Source organism: Pipistrellus hanaki (assembly GCF_964339955.1).
Source record: "Pipistrellus hanaki genome assembly, chromosome: 16".
NCBI lineage: Eukaryota > Metazoa > Chordata > Mammalia > Chiroptera > Vespertilionidae > Pipistrellus > Pipistrellus hanaki.
The window spans coordinates 45,363,456-45,386,515 of record NC_140518.1 but is presented as its reverse complement, the minus strand read 5'-3'; the positions used below and the strand labels follow the sequence as shown (position 1 = coordinate 45,386,515).

General features: G+C 41.5%; 1 protein-coding gene across 1 annotated transcript in view; it reads left to right on the top strand.

Moving 5' to 3' along the window:
• Positions 1-8,266: 8,266 nt before the first annotated feature.
• FBXW10B (F-box and WD repeat domain containing 10B) overlaps positions 8,267-23,060 on the top strand; it is a gene marked incomplete at its 5' end in the record, with an annotated part of 39,943 nt that continues 25,149 nt past the window's right edge. Inside the window, 7 exons of the mRNA XM_084862301.1 lie at positions 8,267-8,765; positions 11,477-11,635; positions 14,860-15,060; positions 15,157-15,284; positions 16,034-16,156; positions 19,536-19,645; positions 21,268-21,468. Of these exons, the coding sequence (XP_084718427.1) occupies positions 8,267-8,765; positions 11,477-11,635; positions 14,860-15,060; positions 15,157-15,284; positions 16,034-16,156; positions 19,536-19,645; positions 21,268-21,468 (1,421 nt within the window). The remainder of the gene's footprint in view (positions 8,766-11,476; positions 11,636-14,859; positions 15,061-15,156; positions 15,285-16,033; positions 16,157-19,535; positions 19,646-21,267; positions 21,469-23,060) is intronic.

Here is a 23,060-nt window from a genome sequence, read left to right as displayed (position 1 = left end):
GAATTCTTAAAAATCTGAATTCTATTGAATTATTTTTTTTTACTTGAATTTTAAAGTTCATCACATTGTTGCTGCTTGCTGAGATGGTTTTGATTAATTATTCTATTTCCAATATATTAGCTCTCCTTCCTAATCTAGAGTCAACTAAACAATTGTTAACCTTTTCTTCTTAAGTCTTGATCTTGTTGATACCTACATTGTTTAGGATAGGGCAAAATACAGAATCCTGCAGTACGCAGTCGACGCTCTTTGGTCTCAATTATTCAATAATTTATGCATCGGTAGAACTTTTGCCACTTTGTCCACTGGACCCAAAGAAGACCCCTTTTCAGTGGCAGAGAACAAGATAAGCATTCCTTGCTGCATTCCTATGTCTGCAGTGCTTGCTACTCCTGTCTATCCTCTCAAAAGAGAAAATGAGATCTGCTTGGCCTGCTTTGTTTTTATTGAGCCCCTGTGGGCTGGTGGTGCTTGTCATTTTCTTTTCTAAATGCTCACCAAATATTTAATAAACCATTTAAGAATTCTGCCGTGGACTAACATCGTTTACTTATCTGTTGTTTCCAGAATCTACCTTATTTTTCTTTTTAAATATCAGAACAATTTTTCTGTCCCCACCTTCTACCATTCTCCTTAATTTCTCAAACAATAAAGCCTAGTGTTTAGTCACATTGACGAGGTGTGTCTGTCATGAGATGTAATCAGTTCAGACCAGAATACTTGGCTCAGATGAAAGGAACCCCTTGGGTGTCTCCTCACCTGTTGTGAACTTTGTTCCCTGTCAGCTCTTTTCACCTGTTCTCAGTTTAGAGACTTTTCTTATTGATATAAAAGATCAAAGCAAAATTGAGAGTTGGAGATAATTTGCTTTCTTTCTGTCATTGCTTCAACTGAGGCTTTTTTCTTTTCTTTTATTTGGCCCCCAAACTGAAAATTACCTAAAACACACAAATTTTTTTTCAAGAAAATAAAGGCCTATTTTATATTCTCTGTCTTTTCCCCAACTCTGTGTGTCATTCTTCTGTATTTACCTCTCATTATGTGGACTCTTTCTGGAAAGGAAAACAAACAAAAACTGAACTCATCAAGAGCTCTTTTTGGTGCCAGATTATTTGGTTCCATTATTAGATCATTTGTGATTGGAAAGTCAGAATGTGATTTTAGCCACTTCATAAATATATTCTATGTCAATTTTTTAAATATATATATATTAATTATAGTTGCCATACAATATTATATTAGTTTTAGGTGCACAACCCAGTGATTAGACATTATATAACTTACAAAATGAGCATCCTAATAACTAGTTTCCATTGACAAAATACATAATTATTATAATATTATTGACTATACTATTGGCCGGGTGCATGGGGGCTGGGGGTGTCCCTCAGCCCCTCCTGTACCATCTCCAATCTGGGACCACTCAGAGGATGTCTGATTGGTAGTTTAGGCCCAATCCCACAGGGACATCCCTTTCACAATCCAAGACTGCTGGCTTCTAATTGCTCGCCTGCCTGCCTGCCTGCCTGATTGACACCTAACTGCTCCCCTGCCAGCCTGATGGCCCTCAACTGCCCTTTCCTGCTGGCCTGATCACCCACAACTGCCCTCCACTGCCGGCCTGATTGCCCCCAACATATTTTACTATCCCATTTTTCAGTCTGTCTCTTGTACACAGCATATTTAAGGAGTTTGTTTTGTTATCTATTCAGCTACCATATGTCTTTCGATTGGAGCATTTAATATTTTGCATTTAAAGTAATTGTTGATAGGTATGTATTGCCATTTTATTATTCACATATTTTTTATATTTTTCTTCTCCTTAAATTCCTTTAACATCTTATATAATAAAGAGATAATATGCAAATGGTTGTCACACCCTCATGCTGTCACACCATCACACCATAATGGCTTAGATACTCAACGCTGAGGAAAGAGGAATGGGGACCAGCCAGGCACAAATGAGTTCTTGAGAGAGAAATGGGAATCAACTAGGCTGTGGCCCAGGAGAGGGACAAACTGCCATCCCTGAGATCCTGGGGGCTTGCAGCTGCAGCCCAGGCGAAGCCTCCCCCCACATTCCCCTGTGGCTATGGTCAGCCCAGGCAAAGCCAACCCAGGTCCTGGATGCCTATGGCAGGCCAGAGGGAGGGAATCCTGGGTCCAGGTGCCTGTGACAGGCCAGAGGAGGGAATCCTGGGTCCCAGGTGTGAGGGGAGGCAGAGCAGTTAAGAGCAATAAAGCCAGTAAGGGAGAAATTAGGGATGATCAGGTCAATAGGGGAGCAGTTAGAGGTAATCAGGCAGGCAGGCAGAGGTGGTTAGGGGAGATCAGGCAGGCAGGGAAGTGGTTAGAAGCCAATGGTCTGGATTTCCAGAGGCAGTTGGACATCCCCCGAGGGGTCCCAGATTGGAGAGGGTGCAGGCTGGGCTGAGGGGCCTTCCCCCCCTTTCCCATTCACAAATTTTATGTTCTGGGCCTTTAGTTTCTTATAATATGAGTTTGTGGTGATGAAATCTTTTAACTTTTTATTGTCTGGAAGCTTTTTATCTGTCTTTTAATTATAAATAATAGCATTTTTAGATAGAGTAATCTTGATGGAAGTCTTTACTTTTCATCACTTTGAATATTATGTGGCAATCCTTTCTGGCCTGAAATGTTTCTGTTGAGAAATCAGCTGATAGTTTTATGGGAGCTTCCTTGTAGGTAACTACCTTTCTTTCTCTTGCTGCTTTTAAGATTTTTTTTCTTTGACAAAATACCTTTTGTATTTTAATTACGATATATCTTGGTGTGGGCCTCCTTGGGTTCATCTCGTTTGAGACTCTTTGTGGACTTGAAGTTTATTTTCTTTACCAGGTTAGGGAAGTTTTCCACCATTTTTTTCAAGTAGGTTTTTAATTTCTTCTTCTCCTTCTGGCAGCTCAATGATGCAAATGTTGGTACACTTGAAGTTGTCTCAGAAGCTCTGTAAATATCTTCACTTTTTGGATTCTTTTTTCTTTTTATTGTTCTGATTGGGTGTTTTTTGCTTCCTTATCTTATAAATCACTGATTTGATTATGTGTTTCATCTACTCTATTGTTGATTCCCTGTAATGTATTCATTTCAGTTATTGTAGTCTTCATTTCTGACTGGTTCTTCTTTATGTTTTCTATATGAAACTTTATTTTTTCTATCTCTTTATTGACGTTCTTCTACTCTTTCCTTAAGTTCATTGAGCATTGTCATAACCAATGTTTGGAACTATACAAAAGGAACTCTGGCCTATTTTGTTTAGTTCTTTTTCTGGATATTTTTCCCATTGGTTTTTATTTATTTTTATTGTTTTATTAATCCTCACCTGCTAGGTCTGCCAGACTTAACAGAATGGCTTTATGTAGTAGGTGTTCTGTAGATTCCATTGGCATAGCCCCCTCAGTCACCTGAGCTGGGTGCTCCAGGTATGCCCTCCATGTGGGCTAAGTGTACCATCCTATTGTAGTTGAGTGTTGATTGCTGCTGGCACATTAATGGGAGGTATTTACCTTCAAGCAAATTGGTCGTGAGGACTGGCTATAACCACCATGAAGGATCTACTCTGCAGGTTCATGACACTTCAGAAGGCTCTAATATCCACTAAGTCCTTCCCTGGAATGTGTTGCTAGTGGAGGTGGATGGTTGGTGTTTATCTGTGGTCTGAGCTATTCACTGGGTTCACTGGCTCTGGGGCCCCATGGGAGGTGTAGGCCAAGGTCAGCTGACACCTGTGTCTTGCCTGGAGCTACCCAGCATAAGCTACAAAACAATCTTGGTCTCTCCTGGGCACCTCTAACCTCAGCACAAGTAGATGGCTGCTATTTGTGCTGATGTTAGAGGTGCCTGAAGAGACCAAGCTGTGAACCAAGGCTGGTTGCTTCTAGTGCCAGGCGTGGGGCCCCTTAGCAAGTGGTTTGGGGCATTTTAAGGCCAAATGGTGCTTGTTTTAGAGATTTTAGCGAAATCCATAATATGAGCTAAGACAGGTGGTTTGCATGGAAAGGCACTGAGTGGTCCTGAAACTTGAGTGGGGTAGGTCTCAGGGAATCACCAGATTGGGGGGAACAGTGTTTGCCAGGTTGATGGAGACTCAGATATGGTGCCCACCTGCCATATCTGTGAGAGCTCAGCAAAGGAACAATGGCCTTTGCCAATACTTTTGTTTGGGAGAAAGCTGCCTTTCCAGCCCTTGCTCTGATGCCAGACAATTCAGTTCCTCCCCATATGTCCCTGACCCCCTTTGAACTGCTGCCCCAGTGCTGGATCTCAGAGTGAGTGAGTCTGAGTAAATTTGTGCACAGGCCCTTTAAGAGAAACATCTAGAACTATACATAAGCCCTCCATGTCACTCAGCCACAATCCCTGTGGTTTTTATAGCCAGAAATTATGAGGACTATTCTACTTGGCACTGGAATCCTGGGCTTGGGGGCCTGGTGTGGGGCTGGAATGCCTTGCTCCTCAAGGGGGATTGTGCAACTGAAATATCCATCTGGAATTTTAGCAGTCACATGTGGTTGTGGGACCCCCTGTCCACATCTCTCTCTCACTCCTACCAGTCTCCACATATCCTCAGTTATAAGACTCTGTTCAGCTATATTTCAGGTGATTCTCAATGATTGTTGTTCTGTAGTTTAGTTGTAATTTTGATGTGGTTGCAAGAGAATATTAGTATTGCACTTACATGCTAAACCAACTTGATTGGACTTTTGAAATACAAAGGCATATGCCATTTTCTTATAGATATCTTATGAATTTTGAGTAAATTCCCACATTTTTCCAAGACTCATGATAAAATGATGAGATATGAATACTTGCTCAATCTGAAAGCCCCTATCTCTTCAACTTGTTTCAGCATGTCTTCAAATCAAATCAATTCAAGTATAATCACTGTGTTAGATGCTAAGATATAGTAACTTAGAAGATAACTAGCTGTGTCTTTTGATCACAAGAAGTTGATTTTGGCCAGTAGAAATATGAAAAAAGGGCCAATGTCACTAATCATCAAAGAGATTCAAATTAAATGACAATATATCAGCCCACACCTGCCAGAATTGTTACCATCAATAAATCAACAAACAAGTGCTGATCAGGCTGTGGTGAAAAGAGAACCCTAGTGCACTGTTGGTGGGAATGCAGACTGGTGGAAAACACTATGGAGTTTACTCAAAAAATTAAAAATGGAAATGCCTTCTGACCTAGAGGTCCCACTTCTGAAATTATACTTCAAGAATCCCAAAACAGCAATCATAAATAATATATGCACCCCTATTTTATAGCATAATTATTTATAATAGCCAAGATATAGAAACAGCCCAAGTGCTAATCAATAGATGAGTGGCTAAAAAAAACTGGGGTATATTTACACAATACTACACACTATAAAAATAGAAGGAACTCTTACCCTTTGTGACAGCATGACTGGAGCTGGAGAGTAATATGCTAAGCAAAAAAAGCCAGTCAGAGAAAGATGTATCACATGGTATCACTTATATGTAGGATCTAATAAATAAAATAAACTGGCAAACAAAATTGAACCAGAGGCATGGATACATGGAATAGACTGATAGATATTAGAAGGGAGTGGATTGGGGTAACTGGGTAAAAGAAGGTGAAGAGAGTAGCCAAAAAAGATATATATATAGCTAATGGACACAGTCAACAGAGTGGTGGAGATAAGAGGAGGGGTGGCAGGAGCTGGGTGGAGGTGGACAAATGGGGGAAGGCAGGGAATGAGGGACATTTGTAATACTGTCAACGATGACCTGGGTCTCACTCTGGCTGAGACCTGTTTGCCTGCCCACTCCTTTGGGTATCACCGAGCTATTTCTTCACCGTGAGAAATCATTGAGTTTCCAGGTTGCCTATTAGCCCTTTGGTTTATCCCATCTGGTCATCTTGTCCTGCCCTTCACCAAGGCCATTTTCTAAACTCTACCATCAGATCCCAAATGACTCCTGAGCCAGGTGAGAGGCTGTGTGTGCATGTGCTTTTAGGGTGGTGAGTGGAATGGATAGGCAGCAGAAGTATTGTGATCACCTACTTTGATGAATGTAACCCTCACATTACATTCTACAGGGTAGGGAGGATCATGTGTCATCCACAGGATGGAAACTGGCCTCAGTGAGGCTGGAGGTACTTGTTTAAGGCCGCACCTCTGGGATTCCACCTAGTGTCTCTGTGGGCCACGGTGGGCCTCTGAGCATGGAGTAAAGGCTGTTGGGTTAGTAAAACTGCTTCACGTATATCAACCTCACAGATTAAAATCTTAATTTGGATTTTCAAAAACAAGCTACTTTTAATTTTACTTTGTAGTCCTTCTGGGGACAATATATCCCCAATCCTCTGCTTTGGGCCTCCCATCCTCCTTTGTCTGGCCTTCCTGATAGATTACTATATACTAATCTGCTTTTGCCTTTCAAATATCTCTTCAGATAGAAGAGGCTGAGCTACTAGCACTGTCCTCCCTGGCTTGATTCTTGCCCCCACCCGACCCTTGTATGGGACTGCCATTGCAAACCACCTCTGGCAATGATTTCCAATGCCTGTCTTTAACTGCCAGATCTCTAGACTGGAAGTGCTTATGGCATTGCAAATCTCTTTAATCTGGAATAATAACCATAAAAACAACAACAGTAGCAGTGACTGGTCTCACACATTTGCTTTAATTCAGAAGGTGGCTATAATTTTTATTACCTGCTTTCATCTTTGCCATCTTCATCAGGTAGCTTACTGAAGACCATGTAGTTCCTAAGTACCAGAATCAGTTTTTGAACCTTGTCTTGTCTGAAGCAAAATGGTCTCAGTGTGCTTTCAAGTCTCTCTCTGGGCTTACAAAATTTACAAGGTCATTTTGGCTGCAGGGACAAGCTGGGTAGCTATGTTAGGTAATAGTCTAGTACAGCAATTTTTCCCAACTCAGCAACAGTACATCTTTATTAATTATTTTGAAAAATTTCTAACTGCCATGTGCACCCTTATGTTGTCTTTAATGGCCCCAGTTGTCACACCTGAATGGATCATAAGCCAGAGTTAAAAAGTAAAGATCTCATGAAATAAGTAAGTTATTTTCATGTCATTTTTCTTTTAAAAACTACACCCATAGTCACATTATTTCTTTTTATTATTATTAAATTATTATCTGTGTACATATTTTAACATTGCCCCCCTCCCACATTATTTCTTTACATCCATCTCAATGTATGAACATACACACATATGAACATCTTAGTGAACATTGATTGCCTGGCTGCCAGCAGAGTGATCTCAATGACAATAATAATTATGGTAACAAGGGTACAATAATTAGGATTCATTGGGGGCTAGTTATATACTAGACAATCTCTTAAATTCTTTGTGTATAGTAGTTCATTTAATCCTCACAAGGACTTTACTAGTATGTAGTAGAAAGTGTTATCTCAATTTCCCAGCTACAGAAACTGAAGCAGAGAGGATGAAGCAATGTGCCTGTGTTCACAGAACTAGTAAGCAGGTGGTCTGGGATCTAAACTCAAGAGTCTGGCCCACACCCCACACTTTTCCCTCCGAAGCTGCCTCCTAGACACATGGGTTCGCATGTGATTGAGGTTGGAAGTCCCCAAGTACACTCTTTGTCCCAGTGAAAATTTTTCCACTGAGTGCTTCCCTAAAGAGGTTTCTGGTTAGCATTCTCAAGCAGCTAAATAACTTAAATTTATATTAAACACTTGTGTTTTTACTTTGATAATGAGTTAAGAAAATGAGTATAAATATATTCATGGTCATTGGGATAGCCATCTTCTAATCAAACAGCTATAATCATAAGAAGTTACATCTAATTTTACATTCACAAATATTTAAAAGTCATTAATAACAATACCAATTGGAGCTCAACACCAAGCTACCCAATATTTTCTCCCTTTAAAAATTGTTCATATATTATTTAAGTTTGACTAACACTGTTCTTGTTCTAGAAATGAGATGACCAGCTCTTTCAGAATATACAGCAACTGCCTCCACAAAAGCAGTGCCAGGTTTAGGAGATTTATGGTAAAACCATGTTTCCTAGGAGTTCAGTACCAACAGGCAGACTTCTACTGGCAGTTTCTGGGAGAGCTAAGCTTTCCATCCATCTCAGAGGCTTGCTTTTTCTCTAGGAGATGCTTATAATAGAAAAGTGTCATTTGGGATATTTATCAGCTTCTCCTGTCCCTCTGCTGTTCGGTGGAGCTGACCACGGGCAAGGATAAAATGAGCTGGTCCTCTCAGGATCATGAACAACATGGAATCAAGGCTCAAGACTGTCCCCTATTTTCGCTGTGAGAATGAAACTGTGCCCGTGTGTCAGAGGTGTGAAACGTGCATCTTGGCTAGGAAGATCTTCTCCACCAAAGAGTGGTTCCGAAGGGTCAGTGACATAGCTCAGAGGAGGTTTCTAGTGAGCATTCTGGGACAGTTAGATAGCTTATATTTGTTACACTATTTCCTAACTCTCCTTCAGACCATACAGGGGAAGGATTTCATCTATAACAGGTCCCGGATCGAACTCAGCAAGCGGGAGGTGGACATCATGAAGTTCTCCGTGAGCCAGATACTGGATAAGACAGTAGAGCAGAATATGAAGGAGATACTGTGCTGGTTTAGGAACAGCACCCACCGGACTAAAGCAAATTACACACTCTTGCTGCTGCAGATGTGCGACCCCAAGTTACTGCTCATTGCTGCCAACGTCATCAGAGTCCTGTTTCAGAAGGAGCATGATACCATTTTAGGTAAATGAGGCTACAGGTAGAGACCAGATGGCCCGGAGAGTCAGGTTCCTGAAGTCGGTAAAGGACAAACTTATGAGGTAGATTGGGATTTTCCAGAAGGCAGAATAGAGTCCTTTGCGCTGACACCAGATCCTATTTACCAAAGGAGAAAGTGCTTAATATAATTTCCTTCTAGAAAATAGTCAAATGATAAATGCAGCAGGGTGTATGGAACTTTTAACTGCCAAGCCTTTAAAACAGGTTCTGCCTCCCTTCAGCACAGAAATGGCTAGTCTGTGTGTCTATCACTTAAGGCTGGTGTGATTCCTGAATCAATGAGCTAGAGATTGGTCTGGCCTTGGGAGGGATGCAAAGGGGAAGCAATTGAATTGTTTTGTCCTTTACCCTTCACTGCAGAAACCAGGCCAACAGATCAAAACCTAGAGCTTTATGTTTTCACTCATTGCATTATGTTTCTTGCTTGCACATAAAATCTAGCCTTGAAGTGGAGTTTATCCAAGGCTGGAGATAGTGAAAGGGCTAAGTAAGGCTAGCACACTTCTTAAATTTAACTTGTATTAGAATCTGGGGTAGGACTTATAAAGTCACAGCTGGCTGAGCTCCCTCAAAACTCTTGAATCAGCAGGTCAGACAAAGTGCATTTCTAACAAGTTCCTAGCTGATGCTGATGTTGCTGGTTGAGACTTCACTTTGAGAGCCATAGTGTGTTGGTGAGAAGATCTTAGAAATGTTTGGCCAGCTCAATCGGGGAAGCAAAAACAACCAGAAAGAAGGCAAGAGGTAGATTTCTCAGGTGTCCAGGAGTGAAAGGTCCAGTGTGGGGAAGCACAGGTTTAGTGGAGATAAAAGCAGGCTGGAAGGGAGCTATCAGGTGCAGGAGTTTCAGAGTGAGGTCTTTTTTTTTTCTTCTTCTTTTTTTTTAATATGTTTTATTGATTTTCCACAGAGAGGAAGGGAGAGGGATAGAGAGTTAGAAACATCAATGACAGAGAAACATCGATCAGCTGCCTCCTGCACACCCCCTATCGGGGATGTGCTCGCAACCAAGGTACATGCCCTTGACTGGAATTGAAACCAGGACCCTTCAGTCCACAGGACGACTCTCTATCCACTGAGCCAAACTGGTTTCGGCAAGAGTGTGAGGTCTTGAAAAATAGAAATTCCTAATGTCCATGAGAACTTATTTGTAGTTATAATTGTAGACGAGTGGAACCCAAAAGGATTTTTAAGCTACCCTGTTTCCCCGAAAATAAGACAGTGTCTTATATTAATTTTTGCTCCCAAAAATGCGCTAGGTCTTATTTTCAGGGGATGTCTTATTTTTCCATGAAGAAGAATACGGTACACATTTTTTGCTAAATGAAAATAAAGGGAATTTATTACCTGTATACGGTACGGTAGTACGGTAGTTGTCAACACAAATCAGACAAACTGTGAATCCTACAGTATCAAGAATTTACTCATTTATTCAATGACAATCATGTCATCATCTTCTGGAACACCATCATAAAAATCCAATTTCTGAATTTCCTGGTGAATTTCTTGTGACTCCATTTCTTTCAGAATCAGTGGACCAAAGCTCTCATGTTTAGCCTAGGGTGGCCTTATTTTCGGGGGATGCCTTATATTTCACTCAGAAGGAAACCTGTAAGTAGGTCTTATTTTTGGAGGATGTCTTATTTTCAGGGAAACACGGTAGATGAACTATGGGTGATTAGATCACAATTTATGCCACTTGGCTTCTTCTGTGCATTAGGGAAGTGAAAGAATGATAATCTGAAAGGAAGAAGTGATGAAAAAAATTAGTCCAGCTCCTGAATTTCATAGATAAGTAAGCCAGAGATCAGGAAATCTGAGAGATTGGAACTGGGTCACCCAGGCAAGGGGGTTGAAAACCAGAACTCCTTTCCTGAGCATCTCCCACTGTGCAGTGCTACCCCTCACCACAAGGAAGGGCAGACTACAGCAGGTCTGGCTTATACACCCACATACACTGCTCTGTGGTTTACTCTCAAAGGTTTTCATCACCCTCCACAGCAATTAGCTATTGATACTTATATTAGGGTCGAGCCCAGTTACAGGTTGTGCAGCCTTCTCTTTCTCCTACGGCAGTGGTCGGCAAACTCATTAGTCAACAGAGACAAATATCAACAGTACAACAATTGAAATTTCTTTTGAGAGACAACTTTTTAAAACTTAAACTTCTTCTAATACCACTTCTTCAAAATAGACTCCCCCAGGCTGTGGTATTTTTGTGGAAGAGCCTCACTCAAGGGGCCAAAGAGCCACAAGTGGCTCGCGAGCTGCAGTTTGCCAACCAAGGTCCTAGGGAACTTCTTTCTTAAAAAGTTATTATTATTATTATTTTTTTTTTTTTTTACTAAAGGATACTTATTCATGTCATTGAAGAAAATGCACCTAGAGCTCCAGAAAAGCAGTCCCTCTTCCAGCTCTTGCCCACAGCATTCTCATGCTCTCTGTAAAAGAGCTCTGATAAATTTTGCATTGTAGGTAGGCTGGCAAAATCTAAGTATGGGAATTCTGTGATATTTGCATAGAAACTCAAAGACCCCAAATGAAAACCGACATAATTGGCCTGGCCCATTTTACGTAGATTTAAAAGAAGCAAGTAGAAATTAAATAATTTACTGCCATTATTCTTCCACATACCTGCTTAAAGAACAACCTTGTCTTGATCTTTTGTTTTTCAGAACTTGGTCAAGACCCCAGTCTTATGCTTTTATTTCCTGAAAAATACTACAACCTCCAGCTTGATACTATAACAGCCAGGAGCACATCCTTCCCTTTGTCCAAAGATCCAGAGGGAAAAAGCTTGCTTAAAAATGTTGAATGGGAAACATCTAATACTGGTAAGTCGGTTTGTAGTGAGAAAGCCAATAGATATGAGATTGGGCAGCCCCAATGGAGTTGGAGGGGCTGCGAGGGCAATAGCATCTGGGAATGACAGATTTGGGGAATTAACCTTCATTTTTCACCTATGCTGTGCTGGAATCTCTGGGAAGGGGAGAAGAAGGGTAAAAATCAGTTGTTATCACTAAAAAAATCTACAGCAAGGTGCCTCTGAGAGCTACCTGAGACTAGACATCAGAAAGGAAACTCTCAAGAGCTTCTTTGGAAGCCTCTCTCTGTCCCAGGCTAAGTTCCTTGTTTAGCCCCTGACCTGTAGCATGGTTGGTACCCCTAGAATTCAACCATTCTTTTTGAAAAATGCAATGGCTGTTTTTTTAGCACTGGATTACTTGATAGGAAATAGAAGCAGTGGGCGATTTGAACCATGACCTCAAGGCCTTTCAAAGCTGGACATCAAAGCAAGACATATACAAGAAACAATTACAGAAAATATGACACGTAGGTTCTAAACCATTTTTATATAGAAAATTTCAAAAGTAGATGGAATCTATATACCGTATTTTTCCGGCGTATAAGACGACCCCCCTAATTTTACAGTTAAAACATAGGTTTAGGCCTATATTCACTGTATAAGACTACCCCCCACTTCCGAGGCAACACCAGTTCTTTTTTTAATAGACCGCCTCTCTGACTCTGGCCAATCTGAGCAGGCTTTTTATCATTTCAAAAGTTGTCTTATACACCGGAAAATACGGTATATCCTATCTAATAAAAGAATAATATGTAAATTAACCATCACTCTACTACACCTACAAGCCATACCCACCAGACATTCAGGAATGAATATGCAAATAAACCAAACCAAGATGGCTATGGCCACAGAGAACAGGAGGGAGGCTTAAGTTTCCCCGGTGATGGAGGAAGCCAAGCTTTCACCCTGCCCTTGCTGGCCTAGACCTCCACTCAAGGCTACAAAGTTTCAATGATAGAAGATAAATAAATCCAAACAGAAATGGTGGCAGCCATGGAACTGGAAAGAGCAGGAGGCTAGGGTTGCCCCCAATGACGATGGAGGAAGCCAAGCTTTCTGCACACCCTGGCCAGCCCAGGTTTCCGCTTAAGGCTAAAAAGTTTCAATTGTAGAAGATAAAATAAACCCCAGATAACAGGGCCTCTGCTTAGGTCACCAGGGGATGTGGCTCACCTGCAAACCACCACAGGCCCCTTGCCCAGGCTGCCCCACACCCCAAGGGAACCCGCACCCTGATCCAGGACATTCTTCAGGGCAAACCAGCCAGCCCCACCTGTGCACCATGCCTCTATCCTATGTAATAAAAGAGTAATATGCAGATTGACCATCACTCCAACATACAAGATGGCTACCCCCATGTGGTCAAAGATCCTGCCTCCATGTGGACACATATGTACACCACACAAGATGGCCAGCAAGGGAGGGCAGTTGGGAGGGATCAGGCCTGCAAGGGAGGGCAGTTGGGGTGATCATATCTTCAGGGGAGGGCAGTTAGGGGTGACCAAGCTGGCAGAGGAGGGAAGTTGGGGGTTACCAGGCTTGCAGGGAAGGGCATTTGGGAGGGACCCAGGCCTGCAGGAAAGAACAGTTGGGGGGATCAGGCCTACAGGGGAAGGCAGTTAAGGGTGACCAGGCATACAGAGCAGAACAGTTAGGGGCAAACAGGCTGGCAGGGGAGCAATTAGGCATCAATCAGGCTGGCAGGGGAGTGGTTAGGGGTGATCAGGCTGGCAGGCAGAAGCGGTTAGGAGAAATTAGGAAGGCAGGCACGCAAGCATTTGGGAGCCAGAAGTTCTGGATTATGAGAGGGATCCCATATTGGAGAGGGTGCAGGCTTGGCTGAGGGACATCCCCACCCCCATACATGAATTTCATGCACTGGGCCTCTAATATATATATATATATATATATATATATATATATATATATATGCACTGGGCCTCTAATATATATATATATATATATATATATATATATATATATATATATATATATATATGCGCACTGGGCCTCTAATATATATATGTGCCAGTGACCAGAATGCCACAATGACCTAAATGACTGGTTGCTATGATGCTCACTGTGGCCAGTGAACTGGCCTGATTGGGGGTGAGGCTGGTGGTCAACCTTTTGCAACCACTTCCCCCCCCCCCCCCCCCCCCCCGCCACCCCATCCCTGATCAGCCTCTCCCACCCCAATTGAGGGTGGGTCGGCTGGCCAATGCTCCACAGCTCTTCCCTCCCTGCCACCCTTGCCTTCAATGGGCCTACCCCATCCCAATTGGCCTGCATCCCTTCTCCCTAGCTAGTCCTGCCCCGAATCAGCCTCCCTACCCCAATAGAGGGTGAGGCCAGCCAGCCAACTTCCTGCAGTCCCTCCCTACCTGGCCCCACCCCAGATCAGTCCTCCTATCCCAATCTGGGAGCAGGGTTGGCCAGCCCACTGCCCACAGCCCCTCCCCATGGCTAGCCCCACCCCAAATCAGCCCCTACCACCCTGATGGGCCCATGGCCCCTCCCCATAGCCAGTTCTGTCCCTGATCATCGGCCCCCCACACCAATCGGGTAGGGTTGGCCAGCCAACCTCCTACAGCCCCTCCTCTGGCAGCTGACCCCTGATTGGTCTTCCCCACCCCATTTGAAGGTGGGGTCCACCAGCCAGTTGCCTTCCTCCCTCCCCCCAGCCAGCTCAGCCCAGATTGAGCCCCAATCTTGGTGGGCTGGCTGACTAACCTCCTGCTTGGTGGGCTGGCTGACTAACCTCCTCCCAACAGGCCTAGTCTCAATCCGATGATTGGAGCTAAGCTGGCCAGACCCCACCCATGCATGAATTCATGCACTGGGCCTCTAGTAGTATAATAACCATTCACATAACCATTACCTAAATTCAACAATTATCAACATCTTACCAATTTATTTCATCATTCCCCTCTTTTAAAATTGTTTACAGTGCTTCCTTAATTTGAAGGAAATTCCAGATGCCATTCCTGAGCAGGGTAGACTTTGAAACTACAGACATCTCCTTGAACTGGGAAGTTTGGAAAGTACTTACATACTTGGTTAGGGAGCTTCTAATTTCATTTTTGCAGAAGAAATGACAAAACTCCAGTAGCCTAAGGGCAGACTCTGATGCATTCTGGCCTGGAGTTATACAAGAGACAAACCATGTTCCTTTCTCTGTCTCGGTTCTAGAGGGACAATGGACGAGTTCGCTCCAGTGCATTTCTGAGATGAATAAGCTATATTCCAAAAAAGCACACATGCTCAAGGTAGGGTACATCCCATCCAATCTGTTGGTTGACCAGGATGTTGTCAAGGACTTGTCTTCTGGAGCCTGCAAATACCGGGACTTCATCCGTCAACTGCCCATCCATCTCTCCAAGTATATCCTAAGTATGCTAAGATGTATTGGTGATTTCTCAAGAGTCTTCCTTTTGTAATCCAGTTTAAAGGGTCCCAGGTTTATCTACCTTCCCCACCTCCCCACAGGTATGCTCGATAAAAACACCCTGAGCAGATGTGCCTCTGTGAGCCAGCATTGGGCTGTACTGGCAAAGAAAGTCAAGAAGGACTACTCGATGCATGCGTTCACTCACAACCAGATCGCCTTACTGCAGGTACTCCTGTCTGGAGGGGCAGTCTGCAGACTGGCCTTACTTCCTTGTGGAGGCTGAGAGACTGGAGCCTTTCAGCCCACTCAGCAGACCCTTTGAATGGCCTCCTTCTCCATTTTGCTGCTTCATAGGCTTCACTTCCTTTCTGTGTGGACTCCCCATTAATCTATACCATTGTAAGTGTGTTGAGCAGGGACAATAGGTAGAAACCTATCTGGAAGAGAAAGGCAGAGCCTTGGGAAATCATGTGAAGTAGGGACTCACCACCCACCCCTGCCCCAACCCTTGACCGCTGGCCCATAGAGCTGCATTGTGGCTTAGGCCATCAGGAAGTCATGTGTATGTTTCTAGGTCAGCCTAACACAGTACACAGATGTCTGCAAGGCCACAAAGTCTATTTGTAGGTTAAAATGCAATTTTCTCTGGCATTTTTACTTCTGTTTCTTACCTGAAACCTAATTCAAATCAAGGATTCTTGGGAGCTAGAATTTTTCCCAGCAGACAGATGAGAGAAGAGGAGAAGAAACAGGTCATCCTGGAAAACTGGGGATGACTGACCCCTCTTTCTGGTCTCATTCCAAATCTTTAGTATTATCCTCTTTAAGCCAGTCTACACACCCTATTGCCTAACTAGCCAGGCTCAGGCCTCCCTGAGTTAGAGCTCATCCTTGTTTTGAATCTTGCCAAGCACTAGTTTTTTCCTTCTCTCAGAGAGAGGAATCAAAAGTAGCCATTTTCTGTTTCCCCCCCAGGGTTCCTACACAAAGGGAATAGATCCCACCTATGCCTGCAAGGTTTTCGTCCCAGTTCCTAAAATGACAGATGATATAAAGCGCATACGTGTGAAAAATCAGAAATGGAAACTGAAAACAAAGGTGGGTTCTGATGGCATCGGGGTCAAATAACTGTGAAAATCATCTCTTATTGGCCAATAAAAGCTGAAGTCCAGGCTCAGTCCTTACATAGGGTATAGAAAATGGGAGGATATAGGATAAAGCATATGGATATAGGATATTGGAAGTGATATTCCTTATGGAAGACCAGAATTCTGTGTCATGTGTCCTTCAGCTTAAGTTACTTCCTTTTTTTAACCCTGAAATACCTCAGGTGTTAAACAAATGGATTGATTTGGTTGTTGTCTCAGCATTTGTCCTTACTTTAAAATCTCATTGCTATGTCCCAGCACCAAGTCATCTGGTGCAAAGCTCAGAGCCAGGTGCAATGCCAATTATAGCTGGGATTTTCCTCCACACCCATTTATCCAGGCATCTAGAGGCTGCAGAAGTCTGTGGCTCTGGAATGAGAACAGGAGGGCCCGTCCAGAATGTACAGGATCCAGAATGAATTAAATTTTCTCACTTTTCATGTCCAGGTTCATTCTGATTCTAGGATAGAAGGGGAAAGTTACTTAACCATAGATCTCCCTACCAAAATCTTAGGCAATAATGAAGAGCAGATGGATGACCCTGAACTCTATGTTCTGCCTATCCAGGCATGGTTCATTCCTAGAGCCATTCATTAGATTACTGCTTCCTCCTCTTTTCTCAAGGGCCTTCTATTTTGAAACTATTCAATGGGTCCTAAAAGAATATTTATTGAGGGGTGATCAGACTGTAGTTTCCAATAAGAAAACTGCATCGAAAATGATAAAAGAAGTGTCCAGAGAGACCATCTAGTTCATGGTTGTAGAGGCCAGACAGGCCTCATGAATGAGGGAGGCAGTGGTATAAGTACTAAAGAACAGTGAAACAGTGATGGATTAGAGGGTTCACTTTCCATCTGAAGGGGCCTGTTGCTACTCAGCTAGAGCTAATTATTGCCATGGAAGACTGTGAAGATCAATCTCCTAGACCACCTGAACTTTTGAGAGAAATTAGAAACCTAAATTATCATGTGACATTCTTTGCTTTTTATTTATTTTTATTTTTTTAAATATATTTTATTGATTTTTTACAGAGAGGAAGGGAGAGAGAAAGAGAGCTAGAAATGTCGATGAGAGAGAAACATCAACCAACTGCCTCTTGCACACCTCCTACCGGGGATGTGCCTGCAATCAATGTACATGCCCTTGACCAGAATTGAACCTGGGACCTTTCAGTCCGCAGACCGACGCTCTACCTCTGAGCCAAACCAGCTTCGGCCATTCTTTGCTTTTTTAAATGCTGGCAACCAATTAAAAGCACTTAAAAAAATATGGGCCAAGGTAAATACACTTTTTTTTTTTTTTTTTACCTCATTTGACTTGCAATTTTTTAAATCTTTGAGTTGGTCCATTCACTCATTCTATAGATAAAGAAACTGAGGCACAGAGAGTTTCAGGATTCTAACCAGCAGAATAATAGAGACAAATATAAGTGAAATGCTGACCTGCTGTTGGGTATAGTGAAACGAACATGCTTCTTTCTTAGGTGAAAAAGCTATAAATAGCTGACAAAAAAGAACCACCCAGGCAGGGTGTAATACTTTAGAAATGTATAATTTAGGAACAGAGAGACAATATGAGGCCAAATGAGGACATGTGAAGCAGTGAGACAAAAGAGTTAAGGGGTCTGCTAGGAAAAGGTGGAGGGTGAGTACTGCTGAAAGGTGCTGATTGCAATGGGTACTGAGCTCAGTGTGCCAGGCATGGTGCCTAGGCTTTGTACACATTATATACTTGATATTCATCTTAGGCTAGGTATATAGCATTGCTCTCAGTTTCTAGAGGTGGAAATGAAGGCCATGTTGCTGGAAAACTTGCCCAAGCTCCCATAGCTGGTCAGTGGCAAGCTGGAATTTGAACTCAGGTCTTATTCCTCCCAATGACTCTGCCATGTAGATTCTAAGCGCTCCAAACTTAATTGGTGGGCAAGAGCCAAGGAATTCCAGCATGACTGTGAGAAGCCAGGAAAGCCTCATTTAATTCAAGGCAGGTAACAGAGCTGCTTGGACTCCAAACTGGCCCTCTGGAGGGGAGGCCGTTTGATAGATTCTTCTGAGGAGAGACTTGTGGGTGGATATCACTAGGTTAAATTTTTGGAGAGTAAGCTGCCCTAACCGGTTTGGCTCAGTGGATAGAGCATCAGCCTGTAGACTGAAAGTCCCAAGTTCGATTCTGGTCAAGGGCATTACCTTGGTTGCTGGCACATTCCCAATAGGAGGTGTGCATGAGGTAGCTGATCCATGTTTCTCTCTCATCAATGTTTCTAACTCTCTATCCCTCTCCCTTTCTCTCTATAAAAAAGCAATAAAGTATATATATTTTTTTAAAAAAAGGAGAGTAAGCTGAGGAAAGCAACCATTCTGAGGAAGAGCCTATAGGCATGAAGATGCCTAAGGCTTAGAAGGAGACTTAGGAAGAGATGTCCCTATAAGGTCTTCCAGATGCAAATACGATGGTTTGGTCTTCTTTGCTTTCATGACAAACTCACTCTGTGTTTGGTTGCCTGGTCGTGTATTATTTTCTGCTTTTGGAGAGAGAAGAGTATGGCTGGAAAGAAGAATGGAACTAGGAGTGCAGTTGAGTCATCTGTGCCAGAATTCAGCATGCCTAGAAGGCTATAGCTGCTCAGCAAGTATTTGATTAAGGGAGGGAGAAAAATAATAGGGACGACAGGAGGAGGAGGGAAGAAAAGAGGGAGGGAGGGAGGGAGGGAGAAAGGGAGGGAGGGAGGCAGGGAAGAAGGAAGGGAAAGGAAAAGCAAGCACCTCTGCTGAGGTTTCATATATTGATTTCTCCTCTCTGAGGCTCAGATACCTCATCTGTAAAATGATGAGAACACTTTGTAGGGTGAAAGATGTACTTTGTGAGGCAGCTGTAAGGAGAAATTAAGATTGTAGATGTATGAAAACTTTGAAGTGCGAACTCATAGAGTAATTTCATATATTGCAGTTCCCATGAATATACTTTGTATTGTCAAGTATATGTAATATAAATGTGAAACCCTACTGCATGCAATGGCTGGTCAAAAGGGACCTGTGCCTTTATCTGTGAATATACCCTTTGTAAGCTCACTTTTTAAAAAGTTGAGCATCAGCAATATTGAAAGTTGATGGAATCAAAATGCATATGAAACATAAAGAAATGGGAGAAAAATTAGGACCTTGGACTCAATATTTTCTCACTTACAGATTACCTTTCTGCCTGCTCCTTGGCCCTTCCCCATGACCACTTAGCAACAGCCACAGCCTGAAGAGGGCCCTTGTATCCTTGCGGGGGGAGACTTTAGGGGTAAAGTTGACACTGTACTTTGACTCCAAGTGTTCCCTTGTTAGAATGACAACAACTTGTGGATGGCTTACCAGAACCAGGAAACCCAGCAGATCCAGATGGAGGAGAGAAATGTCTTCTGTGGGTCTTACAACATCCACATTCTTTCTGACACGTAGGTACTAGGATCTGAATATAGGTCTTCAGAGATCTTTGAATTGCCTACACTGGCATCTTAGGATTCCCATGACCCTGGTTCACTTGGAAAGGCAATCCTTCCTCACCTCAGGCTCTAAATTAACATGACAATAGGTGCTTGCTTTTTTTTGCACTATTATCAGCAGTGAGTGGGGGATATTTTCCCTTTATAAATTTTGGATATACTGACCAACAAACATGTACAACTTACATGCATCAAATTTTTCTTTTTGAAATATTTTATTGTTTTATTCTAATATCAGAAGTAAAATATGCTTAGTGGGGGGGGGGGGGGGGGGGATCCTCAAATGCCAGAAAACGTATAGAGAAAAGCAAAGATCTCTTATAATTTTGTGTTCTAGAGATAACACCATGTCTATTCTAGAATTTTTTTGCATGCATAAATATATATATTTTAAATAGAAGTGGGTTATGCTATACATATTTCTGTAACCCACTCCAGCAAAATACTGTGGGTATTTTTCCATGTTAAATATGAAAATAGTATTTATGATAACTACATAGTGTGACATCATGTAGATATGCTATAAGACCCTTTAACAGTCAACTTTCTGCCATCTTTAGGCCTAGGATTTCACTCTTCTTTCACAAGGTTTTGTGAAGGCCATATCTATTTTATTTTTGGCTGTGAGCCATACTAACAAATTGCATATTGACCAGTCCTTAAGGGAAAGACAGAGCACATAGGAGACATGCAAAGTTGACTTTTTATGAGTGGTATGGTGATAGGTACTCTTTAGAAAAGATGGTGACTGGTTGGGCTCAAGGAATGACAAATGCAATGAGGACAAAATTGCTTCTCATATTTAGAGTGACCATACATTCCTTTTTACTGAAGCAATCCCACTTTACTCTGTGATCCTGGAGTAATTAATAATAGTGTCTCCTTTCACAATAAAAAATATTTGGATAATAATTATTTGGTCATCCTGATCACATTTTATCTATTTGTTAATAATATTATGGCTGAAAAATTAATTCAATTCAACTTGTTTTATCAGACTACAAGCTCATTGAAGTCAAGGTCCATATCTTACTCATTTTTGCATTCCTCATGGCTCCTATTAGCTCAGGACTTGGAACTTAATAGATGCTCATGGATATTGGTTAAGAAAAATTAAAAAAAAAAAAAAAAAAGAAATAGTGGTATATGCAGTGGGTATAGGGCTTCCCAACTGTGTTCCTCTGAGGTTTTCCATTAAAAAGGGTTCTGTGGTTAAATAAGTTTGGGAAATACTGCATACTCTATTCTCCTATTCTCTCTTTTGGGGATTTATCATATTATACATTAATTAACAAATTTTTTTTTTTTTTTTTTTTTTTTTTTTTTTTTTTTTTTTTTTTTTTAGATTTTGCGCCTTGTCTTTAGGTTTTAATTTTACCCCAAATGGATTTTTTGTTATGCTATGAGGTAGTGATATAATAGGGCCCATTAATACTAGGCCTTTATCTCTGCTACTGTCCTTGTTGGAAGGCCTTGACTTTTCATATACTTGCAGGTGAAATCACCGTGCTAGTGAGTTCCAGGCTGGACACTAACTCTCTTTTCATGGATCATCCTTTTTCCTGGCAACCCAGGTGGGACAGAAATAGAATCATCCACTATTCTGGGGGAGATGTGGTAGCTGTGTCATCCAATCGGAAGATCCAGCTTCTGGATGTCTTACGAGCAAAGGAGATCCCCGTCCAATTCCGAGGCCACACTGGGAGTATCCGTGCCCTCTTCTTGTGTGAGGCGGAAAACTTTCTCCTGAGCGGGAGCTATGACCTGAGTATAAGGTGAGTGGGCCAGCAAGTTGTGGTTCCTCATCAACCTAGGACCTAAGTCCAGTTTGTGGAACAAAGAAGTACATATATTTTTTTTCCTTTTTGTAGTTATTGATAAGTTATCCTAAAAAAATACTAACTTCTAGAATAGCCCACAGCATTTTGCTTTTTTAGCAAGGGAAAAACCAAAAACTTGCATTTGTTTAAACTTTGGATGAGATAGGCTTATAACAATGATCAGATCTACTAGTATTTTCTAGTTGAAGACTGAATCAGAAAGTATTTTTTTAGCATTCCTAGATGAAGTACCAATTTATATTTCTTTTCATAGATTCCTTCAGGGAAAAGTATTTTTTGTGGGTATGAAATAGGATATGGAAGTAAAATTATATATATATATATATATATATATATATATATATATATATATATTTAAAGAATTATAAAAGGACCATTGTACTCATTACTTAGGCCAAGAAATAAAACATTGTCAGTCTCCAAATACTATTATGTGCCTTTCCCTTTTGCTTTTTTCTTCTTCCCAACCAGAGGTAATGTTATTCTAAATTTTATACTAATTATTCCCTTTTTATTGATTTATTTATAGTTATGCAACCTATATATATCTCCAAATATATTTATTACTTTGGTCCATTTTTTAACTTAACATAAATGGAATTTAAAAAATTCATCCATATTTGATTTCTTGTACTGAACTATGATTTTGAGATTCATCCATATGATGTAGACAGCAGTAATTAACGTATTTTTACTGAGATATAGTGTTTTATTGAATGAATATATCTTAACTCATTTATTTATTCTGTTGTTAATGGATATTTTGATTGTTTCTAGGTTTTCTATTCTTTCAAGGAGTGTTGCCATATGTGTTCTTGGATTTGTTCCCTGGTGCCTGTATATATGAGTTTTTAGAAAAAATTTTTTATTGGGGGTATATAATTGTCATATAACATTTCTGTTTTAGGTATAAACAAACCCATCACCACACATAGTTACAGTTTTTGTTATTGTTGTTATGATGAGAATTTTAAGATCTCTCTTAGTAACTTTGAATATATGGCACAGTATTGTTAGCTGTAGTGCATGAATTCCTTATCTTTACTTTTGACAGTATTGCAGGTGTACTCCATTTCCCCCCACTTTGCACCCATTCCCCCAGCTGCCACACCACCTCAGGCATTCCTCACACTATTGTCTGTGTCTATGGGCTATGCATATATGTTCCTTGGTTGATCTCTTCCAATGCTCCCCACCCGACTCTCCTCTGATATCTGTCAGTCTGTTCAAAGTAGCCAGGCCTTCTGTTTGCCAGATCATTTTGTTCATTAGGTTCCACATATAAGTGAAATCATGTGATATTTGTTTTTCTCTACCTGGCTTATTTCACTTGGTGTAATCTCTAGGTCCATCCATGCTGTCACGAAGAGTAAGAGTTCCTCCTTTTTATAGCTATATAGTATTCCATTGTATAAATGTACTATGGCTTTTTTATCCACTCATCTACTGATGGGCACTTGGGGTATTTCCAAATCTTAGCTATTGTTAATGCTGCAATGAACCTAGGGGTGCATATATTCTTTCTG